The sequence below is a fragment of the Seriola dumerili genome, unplaced genomic scaffold (assembly GCF_002260705.1).
Source record: "Seriola dumerili isolate Sdu_G_001 unplaced genomic scaffold, Sdu_1.0 BDQW01000290.1, whole genome shotgun sequence".
NCBI classification, from domain to species: Eukaryota; Metazoa; Chordata; class Actinopteri; order Carangiformes; family Carangidae; genus Seriola; species Seriola dumerili.
This window is the reverse complement of record NW_019174545.1, coordinates 1,588,963-1,603,829: the sequence shown is the minus strand read 5'-3', so window position 1 is coordinate 1,603,829 and position 14,867 is coordinate 1,588,963. Positions and strand designations below refer to the sequence as shown.

General features: G+C 39.8%; 1 protein-coding gene across 1 annotated transcript in view; it reads right to left on the bottom strand.

Annotated features, from left to right (window-relative positions):
• The window catches only part of agtpbp1 (ATP/GTP binding protein 1), a 30,503-nt gene extending 15,748 nt beyond the window's left edge, over positions 1 to 14,755 (bottom strand). Inside the window, exons 1-12 of the mRNA XM_022757628.1 lie at positions 14,596 to 14,755; positions 13,043 to 13,101; positions 10,962 to 11,092; positions 6,553 to 6,620; positions 5,920 to 5,983; positions 5,470 to 5,616; positions 5,009 to 5,140; positions 4,731 to 4,824; positions 4,522 to 4,559; positions 3,998 to 4,206; positions 3,700 to 3,877; positions 2,263 to 2,363 (exon numbers count right to left, since the gene is read on the bottom strand). Coding sequence (XP_022613349.1) covers positions 2,263 to 2,363; positions 3,700 to 3,877; positions 3,998 to 4,206; positions 4,522 to 4,559; positions 4,731 to 4,824; positions 5,009 to 5,140; positions 5,470 to 5,616; positions 5,920 to 5,983; positions 6,553 to 6,620; positions 10,962 to 11,092; positions 13,043 to 13,074 — 1,194 coding nt within the window. The 5' untranslated portion in view covers positions 13,075 to 13,101; positions 14,596 to 14,755. The remainder of the gene's footprint in view (positions 1 to 2,262; positions 2,364 to 3,699; positions 3,878 to 3,997; positions 4,207 to 4,521; positions 4,560 to 4,730; positions 4,825 to 5,008; positions 5,141 to 5,469; positions 5,617 to 5,919; positions 5,984 to 6,552; positions 6,621 to 10,961; positions 11,093 to 13,042; positions 13,102 to 14,595) is intronic.
• Between the last annotated feature and the right edge of the window lie 112 nt (positions 14,756 to 14,867).

Here is a 14,867-nt window from a genome sequence, read left to right as displayed (position 1 = left end):
CCTTTGTGAAGTTTAATCACAAAAATGTTGCAATGTTTGGCCTACACTCTGCGCTGTCTCTATAACACCACTATCATACAGAGGAAAGAACATTTTGAACAGTAAGTGTAACAAATAATGCTGTCATGTGAAATATGGTGTGTGTATGTGAGTATTACCGCAGTGCAATGATCTTTCTCATCCTCTTCGTTCTCAGTATCGTTCTCTGTGTCTGCTTCCGTCTCCTCATTATCATCACTTTCATCCACTACATCATCCACTGGTACAAAACACAAACACACAATTTATTAGATGACTATCCTTAAAACTGATTTACCTGATGTTTTCCCCTTTTCTTCAGGAGTTTAGTATTTTTCAAAATGTGTGTCGGGGTGGTACATAACCAGTCTAGCAGACCTCAGATGATTTTCGTCACTGAGTCTCAGTTTTTGACAGGAACAATGAAAATGTTTACAAAAAGATGTGAGCAGCCATGATCAAGAGATGAGTGAGAGATTTTGAAGAGAGAAGAAATTGGGCATATTTCTTCCAATAAATTCAGCTGGTGGTCTCACTGACAAGTCAGTGTAATACCAGTAGCTTACAATTTTACACTGTTCTCCATGGTTGAGTTACTGACATCACTGACACATTTTTTGGAGTATACATGAGTCAACATGACTTTGTGCTAAGGCTAAGGCAATTACTGGGTTGCTGTTGCCAATTAGAGCCTTAAAAATTGTGGTGTATACTTTATACAGTTCCTGTTTGAATTTCATAACTCGGCAAAACAGAAATGGAGGAAAAGAACTGATTGATGAGATATTTTTAAATTTTAGATTAAATTGAAGGAAGAGGACAGCGGCTCAGATAATTTGTAGGAAGCAAATTAGTCGAGTACAGTGCAAGTACATGACGTCTGCTAGTGAGTGAGCAAGCAATATGCAATGAGCACTAAGCATCTTTATTAAACCTTTATTACTAACACATGTTGTGTGTTAGAGTAGTGAAGTTAGAGTATGACGTGAGGTAAATGAGAAAGCAGTAGTGAGTGAGTCTATGTAATCGGAGGATGGAGTCATGTCTTACGTACGTCTTACCCTTCTTTAAGGGCTTGTCGCTGAGCTGATGACTTGTTCTTCCTGTAAGGCACATTGTGTGCAGCAGTGTCATGAGTGTTGTCATTAACCATTCATTCGGTCCAGGGATATAAGCATTATATATGTGTGTGTGTATGTGGTTGTATGTGTGTGTGTGTGTGTGTGTGTGTGTGTGTGTGTGTGTGTGTGTGTGTGTGTGTGTGTGTGTGTGTGTGTGTGTGTGTGTGTGTGTGTGTGTGTGTGTGTGTGTGNTAATTTGAAATCAACATCTGTGATCCGATATTTTGTGTTTACTCTGGGTGGGTGGGTTGTATTACTTGAACATTTCCCAAAGGTCAAAGTCCCTCTTTGATTAAAATGAAAAAAACAGAAATACATATCACACATGGTTGATATGTTTGACATAAGCCCTTTTCTCTATGAACTGATACAAACTGATTTGTTGCCCTTTCACACATGCAGCACACAACAGGATATTGTCCACCTGATGCATTCTCACTTACTAGAAATACTCTGTTTGTTTTAGGCAAGGGCTAGCGCCTGGGTAGAGTGTGCAGGAGGCAGAATGGAAACATCATCAACACGCCCACTGGCTTGCTGTGAATTCTCCGGACAATGACCTGCTCTATTCACACACTGGCTCAATCGGACATTACACAGACTTTATACTGGGGAGCTGGCAGGGTAAAGTCCGTTTAATGGCCAGTCCAACAGATTCAGACATTTGCGTTCTCACATACAGCTCCTCAGGGTAATGTCTAAATAAATTCAGGGTTGCAGTGCATGTGTGAGAGCACTAATAGTGATATGAGTGTATTTGGCAAAACTTTGACACATCTTTGAGAAATTCTGTCCCCAAATGACACAATCTGTAGAGATTCAATATTATATAATGAAAGTAAGTCATGTAATTGGAATATTAAGTGTTAAGTAATTCACAAAACTGCAGGGATTTTAATCAAATGACCTATTTATGATTTAAAGTCATCTTGCCAATTAGGGCCAATTACATTATACATCACAACCCTTTGTGAAGTTTAATCACAAAAATGTTGCAATGTTTGGCCTACACTCTGCGCTGTCTCTATAACACCACTATCATACAGAGGAAAGAACATTTTGAACAGTAAGTGTAACAAATAATGCTGTCATGTGAAATATGGTGTGTGTATGTGAGTATTACCGCAGTGCAATGATCTTTCTCATCCTCTTCGTTCTCAGTATCGTTCTCTGTGTCTGCTTCCGTCTCCTCATTATCATCACTTTCATCCACTACATCATCCACTGGTACAAAACACAAACACACAATTTATTAGATGACTATCCTTAAAACTGATTTACCTGATGTTTTCCCCTTTTCTTCAGGAGTTTAGTATTTTTCAAAATGTGTGTCGGGGTGGTACATAACCAGTCTAGCAGACCTCAGATGATTTTCGTCACTGAGTCTCAGTTTTTGACAGGAACAATGAAAATGTTTACAAAAAGATGTGAGCAGCCATGATCAAGAGATGAGTGAGAGATTTTGAAGAGAGAAGAAATTGGGCATATTTCTTCCAATAAATTCAGCTGGTGGTCTCACTGACAAGTCAGTGTAATACCAGTAGCTTACAATTTTACACTGTTCTCCATGGTTGAGTTACTGACATCACTGACACATTTTTTGGAGTATACATGAGTCAACATGACTTTGTGCTAAGGCTAAGGCAATTACTGGGTTGCTGTTGCCAATTAGAGCCTTAAAAATTGTGGTGTATACTTTATACAGTTCCTGTTTGAATTTCATAACTCGGCAAAACAGAAATGGAGGAAAAGAACTGATTGATGAGATATTTTTAAATTTTAGATTAAATTGAAGGAAGAGGACAGCGGCTCAGATAATTTGTAGGAAGCAAATTAGTCGAGTACAGTGCAAGTACATGACGTCTGCTAGTGAGTGAGCAAGCACTATGCAATGAGCACTAAGCATCTTTATTAAACCTTTATTACTAACACATGTTGTGTGTTAGAGTAGTGAAGTTAGAGTATGACGTGAGGTAAATGAGAAAGCAGTAGTGAGTGAGTCTATGTAATCGGAGGATGGAGTCATGTCTTACGTACGTCTTACCCTTCTTTAAGGGCTTGTCGCTGAGCTGATGACTTGTTCTTCCTGTAAGGCACATTGTGTGCAGCAGTGTCATGAGTGTTGTCATTAACCATTCATTCGGTCCAGGGATATAAGCATTATATATGTGTGTGTGTATGTGGTTGTATGTGTGTGTGTGTGTGTGTGTGTGTGTGTGTGTGTGTGTGTGTGTGTGTGTGTGTCTTTGTGGTATGAAGAATTTAATCTAGGAGTGATGACTAGAATACACAAGTGTCTGTCTGTGCTGCATAATTGTCAATGATAGGCATGCGCATACACTGTGATAAGCTGGGGCACACTCTAGTGAAGTGTGTGTGTGTGTGTGTGTGTGTGTGTGTCTTTGTGGTATGAAGAATTTAATCTAGGAGTGATGACTAGAATACACAAGTGTCTGTCTGTGCTGCATAATTGTCAATGATAGGCATGCGCATACACTGTGATAAGCTGGGGCACACTCTAGTGAAGTGTGTGTGTGTGTGTGTGTGTGTGTGTTCTCACCCCCAGGTGGCTGACTGTACAACTGTGCCACAGGTCCTACAGCAGGTATGTGTGGCAGCTGGTAGTGGAAGGCTGATTTGATGGTGGGCAGAGGCAGACGGTTCTTAGGAAAACACTTCCTCATGATGAGACTTGAAGTGTTGATGAGAGGATCCAGAGTACGCACCGGGAGACACTCCTAGAAATGAAAACCACACAGAAAGTAGAGACTAGCTGAGAGCGAGTGTGTGTGTGCGCAGTACTTATAATGTTTGCATGCTTTAATTGCTTGCCATTCGTTTGTCATACTCTCACTCACAGTGGATGAGTTGTAGAGGATCCTCATGCCATCAGCCTCTATGAACGCCTTCCTGCCAAGCTTGATGTTGGTGATGTTCCTGAGGCAGACCAGCAACCCTTTGCGAATCAGCATATGGCGATGCCGTGTGTCATTTCGATGCCAATCCAGGTACAGAGCAAGCAAGACAGGCACATGTTTGCCATCCACTGCGCGGCGAGCGTTAGTTTCTGTACAGGGAAGTGGAAGAAGAAGAGGAGAAAGTATTGATAAATGGCACCTTACAACTGTGGGATGGGATGAAGAGAAGTATGGGTGGAGTAAAAGGAAAGCAGTATAGTGAGGGGAGAAGCTGTGGGTTACCAATCTCTGAATCCATGCTGAATTACCAATTAGTTTTTGATTTAGAGCAGACATAGGGTTCATGAGGATGGAGGTGAGAGAAGGCAGAAAGAAGCTATACTGCGTGAACACAAGCACTAATTAAGGATCACTACACTACCACTGATGAGTCGAAAGTCAATGCTACAAAGCAAATTACTCACTGGATTTGAGCAGTGCTCCCAGTGCGTCCAGAGCTACCCTGTTGATTTAGAAACAAGGCAAATGGGTTACATGGTCTGTCGAACAAACATCAGCGACAGATGTTACAAAACTCCGCCTGAAAGAGGTGAGGGAGATGTAGCCTGTGGATGTCACTGGTTTGTTATAACACAACATTCCTCTCGGCTCATTAACAGAGAAGGACACTCACTTGAGCAGGCTGGTGTTCTTCTTGCTGTACGGCGCAGTAATCTTGAACATGAGCTCCACCACTCCATTCTTGCCCAAAGAAATAGAATTCACCGCTGTACATAAACAAACACATAAATGGCAAAATATCAGGCAAAAGCAGAAACAGACAGTGCCAGTATATTTACAGGATTTTTATCAGTTTGAGATTCTGTTGTATTTTTGGTAGTTATCTGCTTGAATTCTAAGACAGGAGGGTAACATTTTGAGAAATGTATTTTAAAGTTTAAAGTTACTCACAGTTGGTAGAGTAAACCCTGAGAACCTGCAGGCAGGGCAAAAGCAGCTTGGTATTCTGTAGGTTCTGTTTCATTAAGTTGACTGTGACGTTCAGAGCTCCGCTCAAACGCGCCTTCACGCCAAACTTTCTGTCTGAACACAGAGGCTGCAATGTCAGTATGCACAAAATAACAGTGTTTTTGTCTCCCTCTTTTTCTACATCCTTGAGTTTTTGACCATAAGGCAATATGTTTGTTAAAACCTCAACACTCAATGTATTTTGGTGAGAGTTTGATACTAAATGTAAATGTTTTATTTGTTTATGAGGAACTAACAGCACAGATGAGACTTAAACTGATGTAACTGACGTGACAAAAAAAACACACTAAATGAAATATCTAGAAAGTAAACATTAGTTGATTCACCAGTGTGTGTATATTGGTGTACTCTGTGTTTGTGTTAAGCTGTAACATTACGCATACCTTTTGGGCCAACCTTGGCCAGCAGAGAGTGAAGCTGCAGCATGAGTTCCTCACTGGGAGGCAACTCTTTACTGGCAGTGATCAAAATCTGAAATAATATCCCTGTTCCTCCTTTGGACACAAATACTCCCACCCTGCGACCTCTGCCTGAGACAAAAAGCAACCAATAAAACAACATTAAATGTGATAAAAAACTTCAAGATTCAAGATGGGATTAGAGGCACTTGGCCTAAGAAGGAACTGATTAGCTTTCCAGCTCAATTTACAATTACAGCCACTGAACCATTTATTAGAGTGGCGAAATGAATTGTTTGCCTTTAGAATATGTTTACGACTTCTTACAGTCATGAAAAAGTAACCACTTTGCGTGTACCCCCAAATAAATGTAAAAGAAAGGGACTAAATGTTGTTAATGGCTCTCAAAATTAGGCTCATCAAAACTCAGCTCACCCACAGTCAGCAGCTCACTGAGAATGTACAGGATGTTCAAGGTGGTCTGGACATCACGGGTGTTCTGTCAAAGTCACAAACAGTACACTTGTTAAAACTGAATATACAGTATACTAGAGTGCAGAATTTTGTACCATTACTTCTTTGCCTCGAGAGAGATGAATTCGATTCTACTTAATGTCATTGATCCAAGGTGTGCAGCGTAATCCCAAATCAAACACACTGATCAATGTGACACCAGTTTCCTGCAGCTGTTTATGTCAGAAGCTGACAACCTCCACTAAATTAATTTGGCATCCACTAAGATCAGAAGAAACTGAAATAATTCTTGACCCTTCGCAGAGAAAAGAGGCACTATTTTATAAAGCAATGTGTGAGGCTAGTGTTTGGGCAAAGCTCAAATGGATGAATGGATATCTAAAGGATCAATGAGACATCTCAAGCAGAGGTTAGGCAAGTATTTATGTTTTCAAGAACTGAAGGTTTAATGTTTTGCACTTGCTATTGGACAATAATATAGATTATTATTAATATATTCATTTACGTTCATACATGCCACGCAGACATAGTTAAAAAAAATACTTAGTAGACTTGGCTTTATTGCTTATAGGTTGTGTTGATGGATGAACTGACCTCCAGTGAAGCCAGGATGACCTCCATGCCACTGGAGCCTTTCGACATCACCTCTTTTCCGCTCTTCTCTGTAACACAAACAAAGTTAAATGATCAGAAATGTGATAATAAACAGCACCGCATTTGCTGTGGAACACAGCTGAGGGGCTTCTCACGCAAGCAAAGAGAGGCTTGTTATTCAAAGTACAGCATGTGGTCCTGTATAGGTGGACCATGAAAGACAAGTCACAATGTCATAGGGGATTATCTTGGAACGTGTGAAGGACCACTGTCCTGGGTTACATGTAGTTAGAAAGATTGTGCTGCATTTAACAATAAACAGATACTGTATCTTTAAAGTACATTGTGGGCTTGTGTTAAATATTAGCTTCTGCACACATGAGCTTTACTATTCTCCTTTTAGAAAACAATACATGGGTACAACTCTTATTCAGCCTTTATTTTCTTTCTCCCTTCCTCTCTTCTCCACCTCTTTAAAACCAATGCTTGCCCTGTAATTTAGGAGCTGACAGATTCCTGACCTCTTTGAAGAGGCCGCAGTGAGTGGTCCTGTCATGTCATGTCATGTCCTGAGACGAATGCAAACTCTCCAATCACAAACACATGAGTAAGAGGAAAGAACAGATACTGAAGTCTTTCTACCTCCTAAAGATAAATTCTCGAAACCATCTACAAAGATTGGAGGGAATCATGGATAAATATGAATTTCTGAAAATATAGTATATTTAGTATTATTTTAATATAATACATGAAATATTACAAGACTTTGATATCAACAATGCTGTCAGATTTCTTGTATGGCAGCAGATTATATCAGATATGTGATCACTGTGTATCACAAGTATCCCAACTGAAAGATTATATCACTTGCTGATTGTACACACACGAGTGGTTCATGTTTTTGGCACTGCACACTGTCCCTGTTAAGGAAGGTATCATAACAGCAGGTGAGATGCAAAGTTCAAGCATGCAGCTTTCAAGATTCATGATCCGTTACCAAAAAGCATGTGAAAGTAAACACAACTGATGTGTGTACACACGCACACAGAGAATTTCCACAAACTCCCTTTCCACACTTGCACAACTATGTGCATATCTGAGCATGTGAACACACACACACGCACACACTTCAGTGCCTTGGAGAGCGGTGGCCTCTTAAAACATTTCTGTCATGCCAGACTTTTTAAAGCTCTACACAACAAAATGGCATTTCAACACCAATCCTCAAAAACAAAACAGTGAGGGGTTATACATAGACCATCACTGAAACAAACATAATAATAAATAAATAAAATGTGAGTTCTAAAGTTTATGATGGCACTCAAAAGTAAAGCAGAGCTAATTCTGTAAGTGTTGCCTTTAAATTCAACTCAGTACCCATCATTTATGTCTTCTTAGTGTTTTCAGTCATTAGTCAGCTAAGACTGACTGCTGAGAGTACTGCACATGAACTGTTGAGGGGGTACAGGACAGCGTGGTTGTTCTAATCTTACTTCCCGTCCTCACCTGACCCAACCAAAGTGAAATATTTAAAAATATTTGAAACACGAGAGACCCTTGAATTGCTATCATGGATAATGATGTTGTGAAAATTTATACCTTGGATGATTCGATTCTAAGAGTCTAAGATTAAATACAGCTTATCTAAAGCAATTAAAATGCCTTATATTTTTCTAGTTTATTCTCATCATTCTGGACCGTACCTGGTGGTTCCGGAGAGACCACAGATTCACAGTATCTCCTGGTGTAGCGGTACTCCATTTCATAACAAAAGGTCTCACCAAAGTTCACCAAAGCTTTGGGTGAAAAGATGTCCTACTTTTCAAAATTCCAGGTCCACTTCATCTGGGTTCCTTAAAGTGTACAGTGCAAGTCTGCCGTAAATCTAAGAGGCGCTTAAGAGTTTGATCCTTTACAGTATGTGACGCCAAACGGTAAATCCCTTTTAAAACTTCACTAGTATTTCTCTATCCCTCTAAGGCGAGAAGTAAACTATTCGACTGGTCAATCCTGCTACACTCCCACTGCGAACAAACACACTGAGCTTAGGGCATGACACTATGAACCTAGAAATCAGCACCTCCCCTTGCACGCTACAAGAAAACTAAACCACCGACTGCTCCTATAGAGAACTGACAACTGCATAGGATACCTCTCCTCACACGTCCTCTCCTCTTTCTCTTGCCTCCCCCCTCTCTCCTACTCAGCACTGGGGGGAAAGGAGAGCTGCCAAGCTCTCAAATGACAACAGACACTGGATTTCTGACAGAAAATGAGAGGAAAAAAAGAGAACTGCTGCCTCTAAGACTGAATTCATTCTCCACTAAACCAAACCAAAACTCCTATTGTCTGTGAAGTGATTTTTTGTATTATTTTTATTTATCTTTTCATCAGATTTATGACTTTATAGTTACCCCACTTACAGCTCCTGATTTTCCTTTCTTCCTATCATCCTTGTTCTTTCTCTTGGTATCTCTTGACTTTACACTAAGCTCCAAAGACTCTGAACTTGAGACAAGAGTACAGCAAAGTCCTGTGGGGTGTATAGTTACCACAAATAGGGTCACAAACCCCCCCACTTCCCCCTAACCAACCAACCAACGTCTCACTCATACACATTTCAAGTAGAGGCTGCAAGCAGGGTGTGACAGACCGCCAAGCAGTAGATGAGAGGGGAACAGCTGATATATCACGATTGACATGGTCACAGACAGAAGCCTTTCCACTGTGCCCATAAGTCATGATGGATTAACGACAGGTTTACTTTGTAGAAGAGGCAGCAACAAATATGGTAAGAGAGACAAATTCAAGAAAAATGAGTGGAAAGAAGTTCAAAGCAAGTTGACAATACACCTGCAGGCTCAAAATACTATGTAATGATTCAGCAGAATTCTTCACACTACATATTCACACAGACTCCACCAAGGAATGACTCAAGTGATTACAAGTTTTCCTCGCTCAAAAGATCCACACTGAAAATGCTACTGAAAACTGAAAACCACTAGCTCCAGGACAAAGTTAATATAAGAACTACAAGCAAAATATAAAGTTTGTGGGTTAGCATTCAGATGGCTTTTCTTTAGTCTGAAAGAAAAATCACAGATTGGATCTTGATGAATTGATGGCAGAAAGTATTAACTATTTTCATCATCAATTACTCTGTCAATTTTGATCCTTTTTTCAATTAACTGATTAATCATTTTGTCTATAAAATGTCCCAAAGCGGTCAAATAATTCACATCATAACTTAGAAGAGCCCAAGATTATGTCTTGAAATATCTTATTTTGTCCAACAGCCCAACAGTCCAAAATACAAGAATATTGAATTTATAATGTAAAATATCAGCGTCAAAGAAAAGAATGTTTGGCATTTTTTCTTGATAAATGACAAACAAGTATCAAAACTGTAACTTTTTTGTCAGTTTGATATATATTAATTAACTAATTGTTAAAAGCACTAGAGCAGTGATGCTTGCATCATAGATTTCTATCCATCCCCGCTCCTCAGAGTGGCAGAGGCACACTCATGTTTCAGTCTGTTCTACACGGCAGTGCAGCACAATGCCTTGCTCTTCAGCTGTGAGATCTTCTTCTCTGCTCTCGTTTCAAAACAGTAATCAGAGAAACCACATCAGGAGACACTGTCTCGGTCCATCCACACTTTGACTACTGCTACTCTAACCCATCTCTATTTACACAGCAACTGCAGTGAACACGTTTTAAAAGAATTAATCAACTCGACTTGAGAACCTGAAACTTTGCATCAAGACATTTTAAAGAGGAACTCCATCGATTATACACATCAAAGTTAGTTTACAGGTATTGAGGAGTACTAAATGTCAGTGTAGAGTTAGAAAGAGGTGAGCTTATCAGACCTCTGCAGCCCATTTCTCATCTATGCTTGAGGCTAGAGGCTACAGATAGAGGCTACAGGCTACTAATGAAACACACCTGAATCTCTGACTGAACTGTCTGCAATTTCCTTTTCAATTCATAGAGTACTCCATCTCTCTCTCTATCCATCCATCTATCTATTCAGGCTGGAACAATATGATTATATCCCAATTCAATATGATCCTGATACTTTTAAGTATTGCAATTCTGCAACTATTGTGATTCCATATTACGTTTGATTTGATTTGTGTTTACTTTTTTAACACTAAACCATGGGAAAAGTTGAATCTATCTATCTATCTATCTATCTATAAAGATATAAATTCTTGGTTTAAGAACAAATATATTAATAAATACAAAATACTGATTTTCACTTATCTATTGTCTATAATATGTCTGTAGGATTCAATACTGTAGAATGCATGTTATATTTTTGTGTGTGTGTGTGTGTGTGTGTGTGTATGTGTGTGTGTGTGTGTGTGTGCGTGCACGCACGCGTGTGTGTTTGCTCTCACCCTGCGTCTGTATGAGATGAAGTATCTTTGCAGTGACCTGTCGTGCTGTGTCGACATCCTTCACCATGGCCTCTCCATTCATCCTCTCTAGTTGGCTCAGGAGCATCAGTACCCTGGAGTTACTGGGAACACTGGAAACACATGCACACACACATTTTTACCTTAAGACTGTATGTAATAACTTCATTTATAAAACATTCAGTAAAAGGATTACTAAAGAAAGAAAACCAGGTCAAAACCTAGTATATGGCTGGACTTCATATGGTCAGTCAGTCACACACATTTAAAATTATAGGGCTGGCCCCGCTGTTGCAGTCCAGCGAAAAACATTGCATACTCATGTATGGAGAGATCAGTGTAGGCTACACACTATGTATCATGATGCTATAGTGAGTGGATGCTATAATATATAAGCAAGTGCTGAAACAATTAGAATAACCGCCTCGTGGTTGTATGCCTCCCCAAACCAGCTAAGTTGCAGGAAATATGGCCAGAGGGGTTTTTGCAGAACATTATGATGTCACAGTGAAGTTGACTTTTGACCATTCGGATATAAAATGTCATCACTTCATCATTTCATCCTCTTAGACATTTGTGTTAAATTGTGTTGTAATTAGCGCATGAATTCTTCAGTTATGGCCAAAAACATTTTTTTGTGAGGTCACATTGACCTTGACCTTTGGGCATTCCTGATGTATTGCATTCACGAACATTTGAGGTCACCATGACCTTTAACTTTGACCACCAAAGTCTAAACAGTTCATCCATGAGTCCAAGTGAACATTTGTACCAAATTTCAAGAAATTCCCTCAAGACGCTACGGAGATATCTCATTCCTGAGAATGGAACATATGTAAACATGGTATGTAAACTGAAAACATAATGCCTCTGGCATTGGTTGTTATCGGCATGGAGGCAAAAAAATCTGTCATGATTTCCTGCTCAATGTCTAGAATTATAACAGAATGATGGGCCAGTTTTATCACACAAGTGTGTCAAAGTAGTCAGTGTCCCAGTGTCACCGAGTGAAACTGTCGAACAAACATAAAACAGGCCCTAATATGTGCAAATTCTATATATGTCAGAGTAATAATCAACAAAAATAGCCATTTCTGTAATTTTGTGCAGTGTTAAAAACAGTAACAAAATGGCAATCCATATTTAAACACAGCTTGAGTCTGACTTTAAGAAGTGTTCAATTTATTTTAATAAAGCTGACTGTTGGGGCCGTCTCCTAGCATTTCACTATTTCTGGAATACTGACCCATCCTCTTATGATCTTAACTCAGTGGCGCTCAGATGGAAACACAAGGTTATAGGTCAGTTGTTGGTACAGCAACGTCAAACATGGGAGAGAGAATCAAAACTCTGTGATTGTACCCAGTGGAGCTGAGTTTCTCATATGTCCTTATAAAGACAGAGACAGAGAGACAGAGGGAAGTGTGTGTGTGCTGGAGACAGAAAAAGAAAAAACTGGGAAAATGGAAAGAATGATGAAACAAGTAATGCAGGAATGGCGTAATGAAAACATATTGAGGGAGACATACAGCTTAAATAAACACACTGCATAAGACATAGATGAACACAGATTAACTAGAAAATGAGCAGTATAAATATTAAAACTTGATACAGAAAAATCCAACAAAGGGGTTTTCCAAGCATACTGCTTCTGCATTAATTATATGTGTTGTTGTTTTCAGTCATGACTAATACATATTGCTAGTTCTAGCAAGGCCATCTAATTATCTACACACACTGCTGTGTTGCACACACACACTCCTGCTTTCTCACTCAAACTCACACACGCACTTTCTTTCTCACACACAGTGTGACAAGAGACAACAATCAGCAGGGGAAAAAAATGGTGCAAAGGGAGCTTAAAGGTAGAATAGTAAAAGCGCAGAATCATATCAGGGAGGGTAAAGGTAAGGCAGAGAGAGAGAGAATACAGTATGTGAACAGATGGTTGTGACAGAGCAGCTTTCATACTGAAACACAAGCACATATCGCAGCCTGCATGTGTGTTTGTGCATGCATAATGAAATTGCATCTGTTTGCTTTGGAATAGCAAAGCAACTCACCCTTTCTCTGTGGCCATTTTGGGTTTGTTCATTTTTACCAAATCAACATTTCATGTCGTCTGCAAGAGAAAGAAAATAAAGACCTCATTGACAAAAAAGGACAAACATAAATATTATGAACATTTTAAAAATGAGTGTAGCAAATAAACCTTTGCTCCAAGTGCAAAAGAGATCTGGCCAAACTATATGTGTTGCAATCTGAGGCTGTAGCCAGAACCAGAAGATGGTAAATCTAAACTTCCCATGGCTGTGAATGTGATGGTCTGTCCATACGTGTTAGCCCTGTAAAATATTAGTGACCTGTCTGTATCTGTCTTGCTGTGAATGTAGGGGCAACCTGCAGCTGCAAAGAGATGCCTCATATTGACTGTACCAGGATAGAACTACTATCAAATACACAGTGCCTCCTGACTGACTTTACACAAGGGGCTGCCCAACATGCTGCAGATCTCAGATGTCTAGAAACAAAATAGCTGTGGACAAGGTAATCTGAACACAAGGTTTTAAAAAGCATTACTAGTGTTCAGCTGTATCATATCAAACAGCAATAGACAAAAACCTATTGCAAAAGTATCATTCAGAAAAAAAGTGTAGCAACAGACAACAGCAACTGTTAAGTACTGTAATGCAAGTACACTTACTGCATTTTCACAGGTCTCCAAAGAGTTTTAGATGAGGTCAAACAGTGAATACAGAAGCATTTATGGGTTGAGATAAGATGAGTCATAAACTGCTGTAAAATTTAAAGCTCTAAATCACTGGTGCCACATTTAATTTTATTCCGTGGTGCTTTTATTTAACAAGCTTATAATGTGCTTAAAATCCCAATGATATTTTCTAAACATTTAACCAATACAACAAACACATTTAAAAGTAAAAAAGAGTAATCAGAAACAGTACCACACAACAGAAAGACGCCATTTTTGGCTAAAAATAAGCTTGAAACTAAGCTGGCTAACCTCAACTCCTTAGTCAGGCTTTTCCAAAGCTTGCAGAGTCAGACTCCAACACCCATCACCCTTTCTTACTATACAGGTACAGCAAGGTAGCCACAGGACCGAAGGTCACGCCCTGGTACATATGAACTGAGGGGGGGCATAGATGTAACTAGAGGTCAGACCATAAAGAACCAAATCGACTATAAAACTGACATGTTGTGGAGGCCAGCTTAAACAGGACAGATGGCAGCCAGGCCACAATAACCCTACATGGAAACCAGAATGCAAAATCCATTAACAAGGAAAACTTGATAAGCTACTGTCATACAAGCAGCCCGCAAGGGAATGTGAGTTAGTCGCTGCAAGTGGGCTATTGTTTGCAAGATAAACAACCAGGTAAGGCTGTTTTATAAGATGCTAAGTTAGACAGCCTAGCTGAGGCTGGTGGCCGCTGCACCTGCTAGACTAGTCACTCATTAACGGCCGCCTGTCTGCGGCAGCAGGCTAGCTAACAGAGAAATATGCTAACGGTAATGCTAAATGAAGAGCACACAAGCGATGTTAGCTAAAGCAATACGCATGTATAATATTAACAAGAACGAGGATTTTACGAACCTGTATGGAAAGGAACTGTTGTCCCATTCAGGGTGGACCAATTCCAATGCTACTGTATGTGTGAGCGTTGCCTGAAACGCCCTGTTGATGTTGTGATGCGATGAGACCGATGAGACCAGCCCCAACTGTCACAGGGGCTGTGTTTGGACAACGCGAGAGTACACTTCTGTGTGATTTTGGGTGCAGTTAGGACTAGGATGGAAGGCTCCCGAATGAGCTAAGTGTACCACAATCTTTACCAAAGTATTACTTTAATGTTGTTTTACACTAAC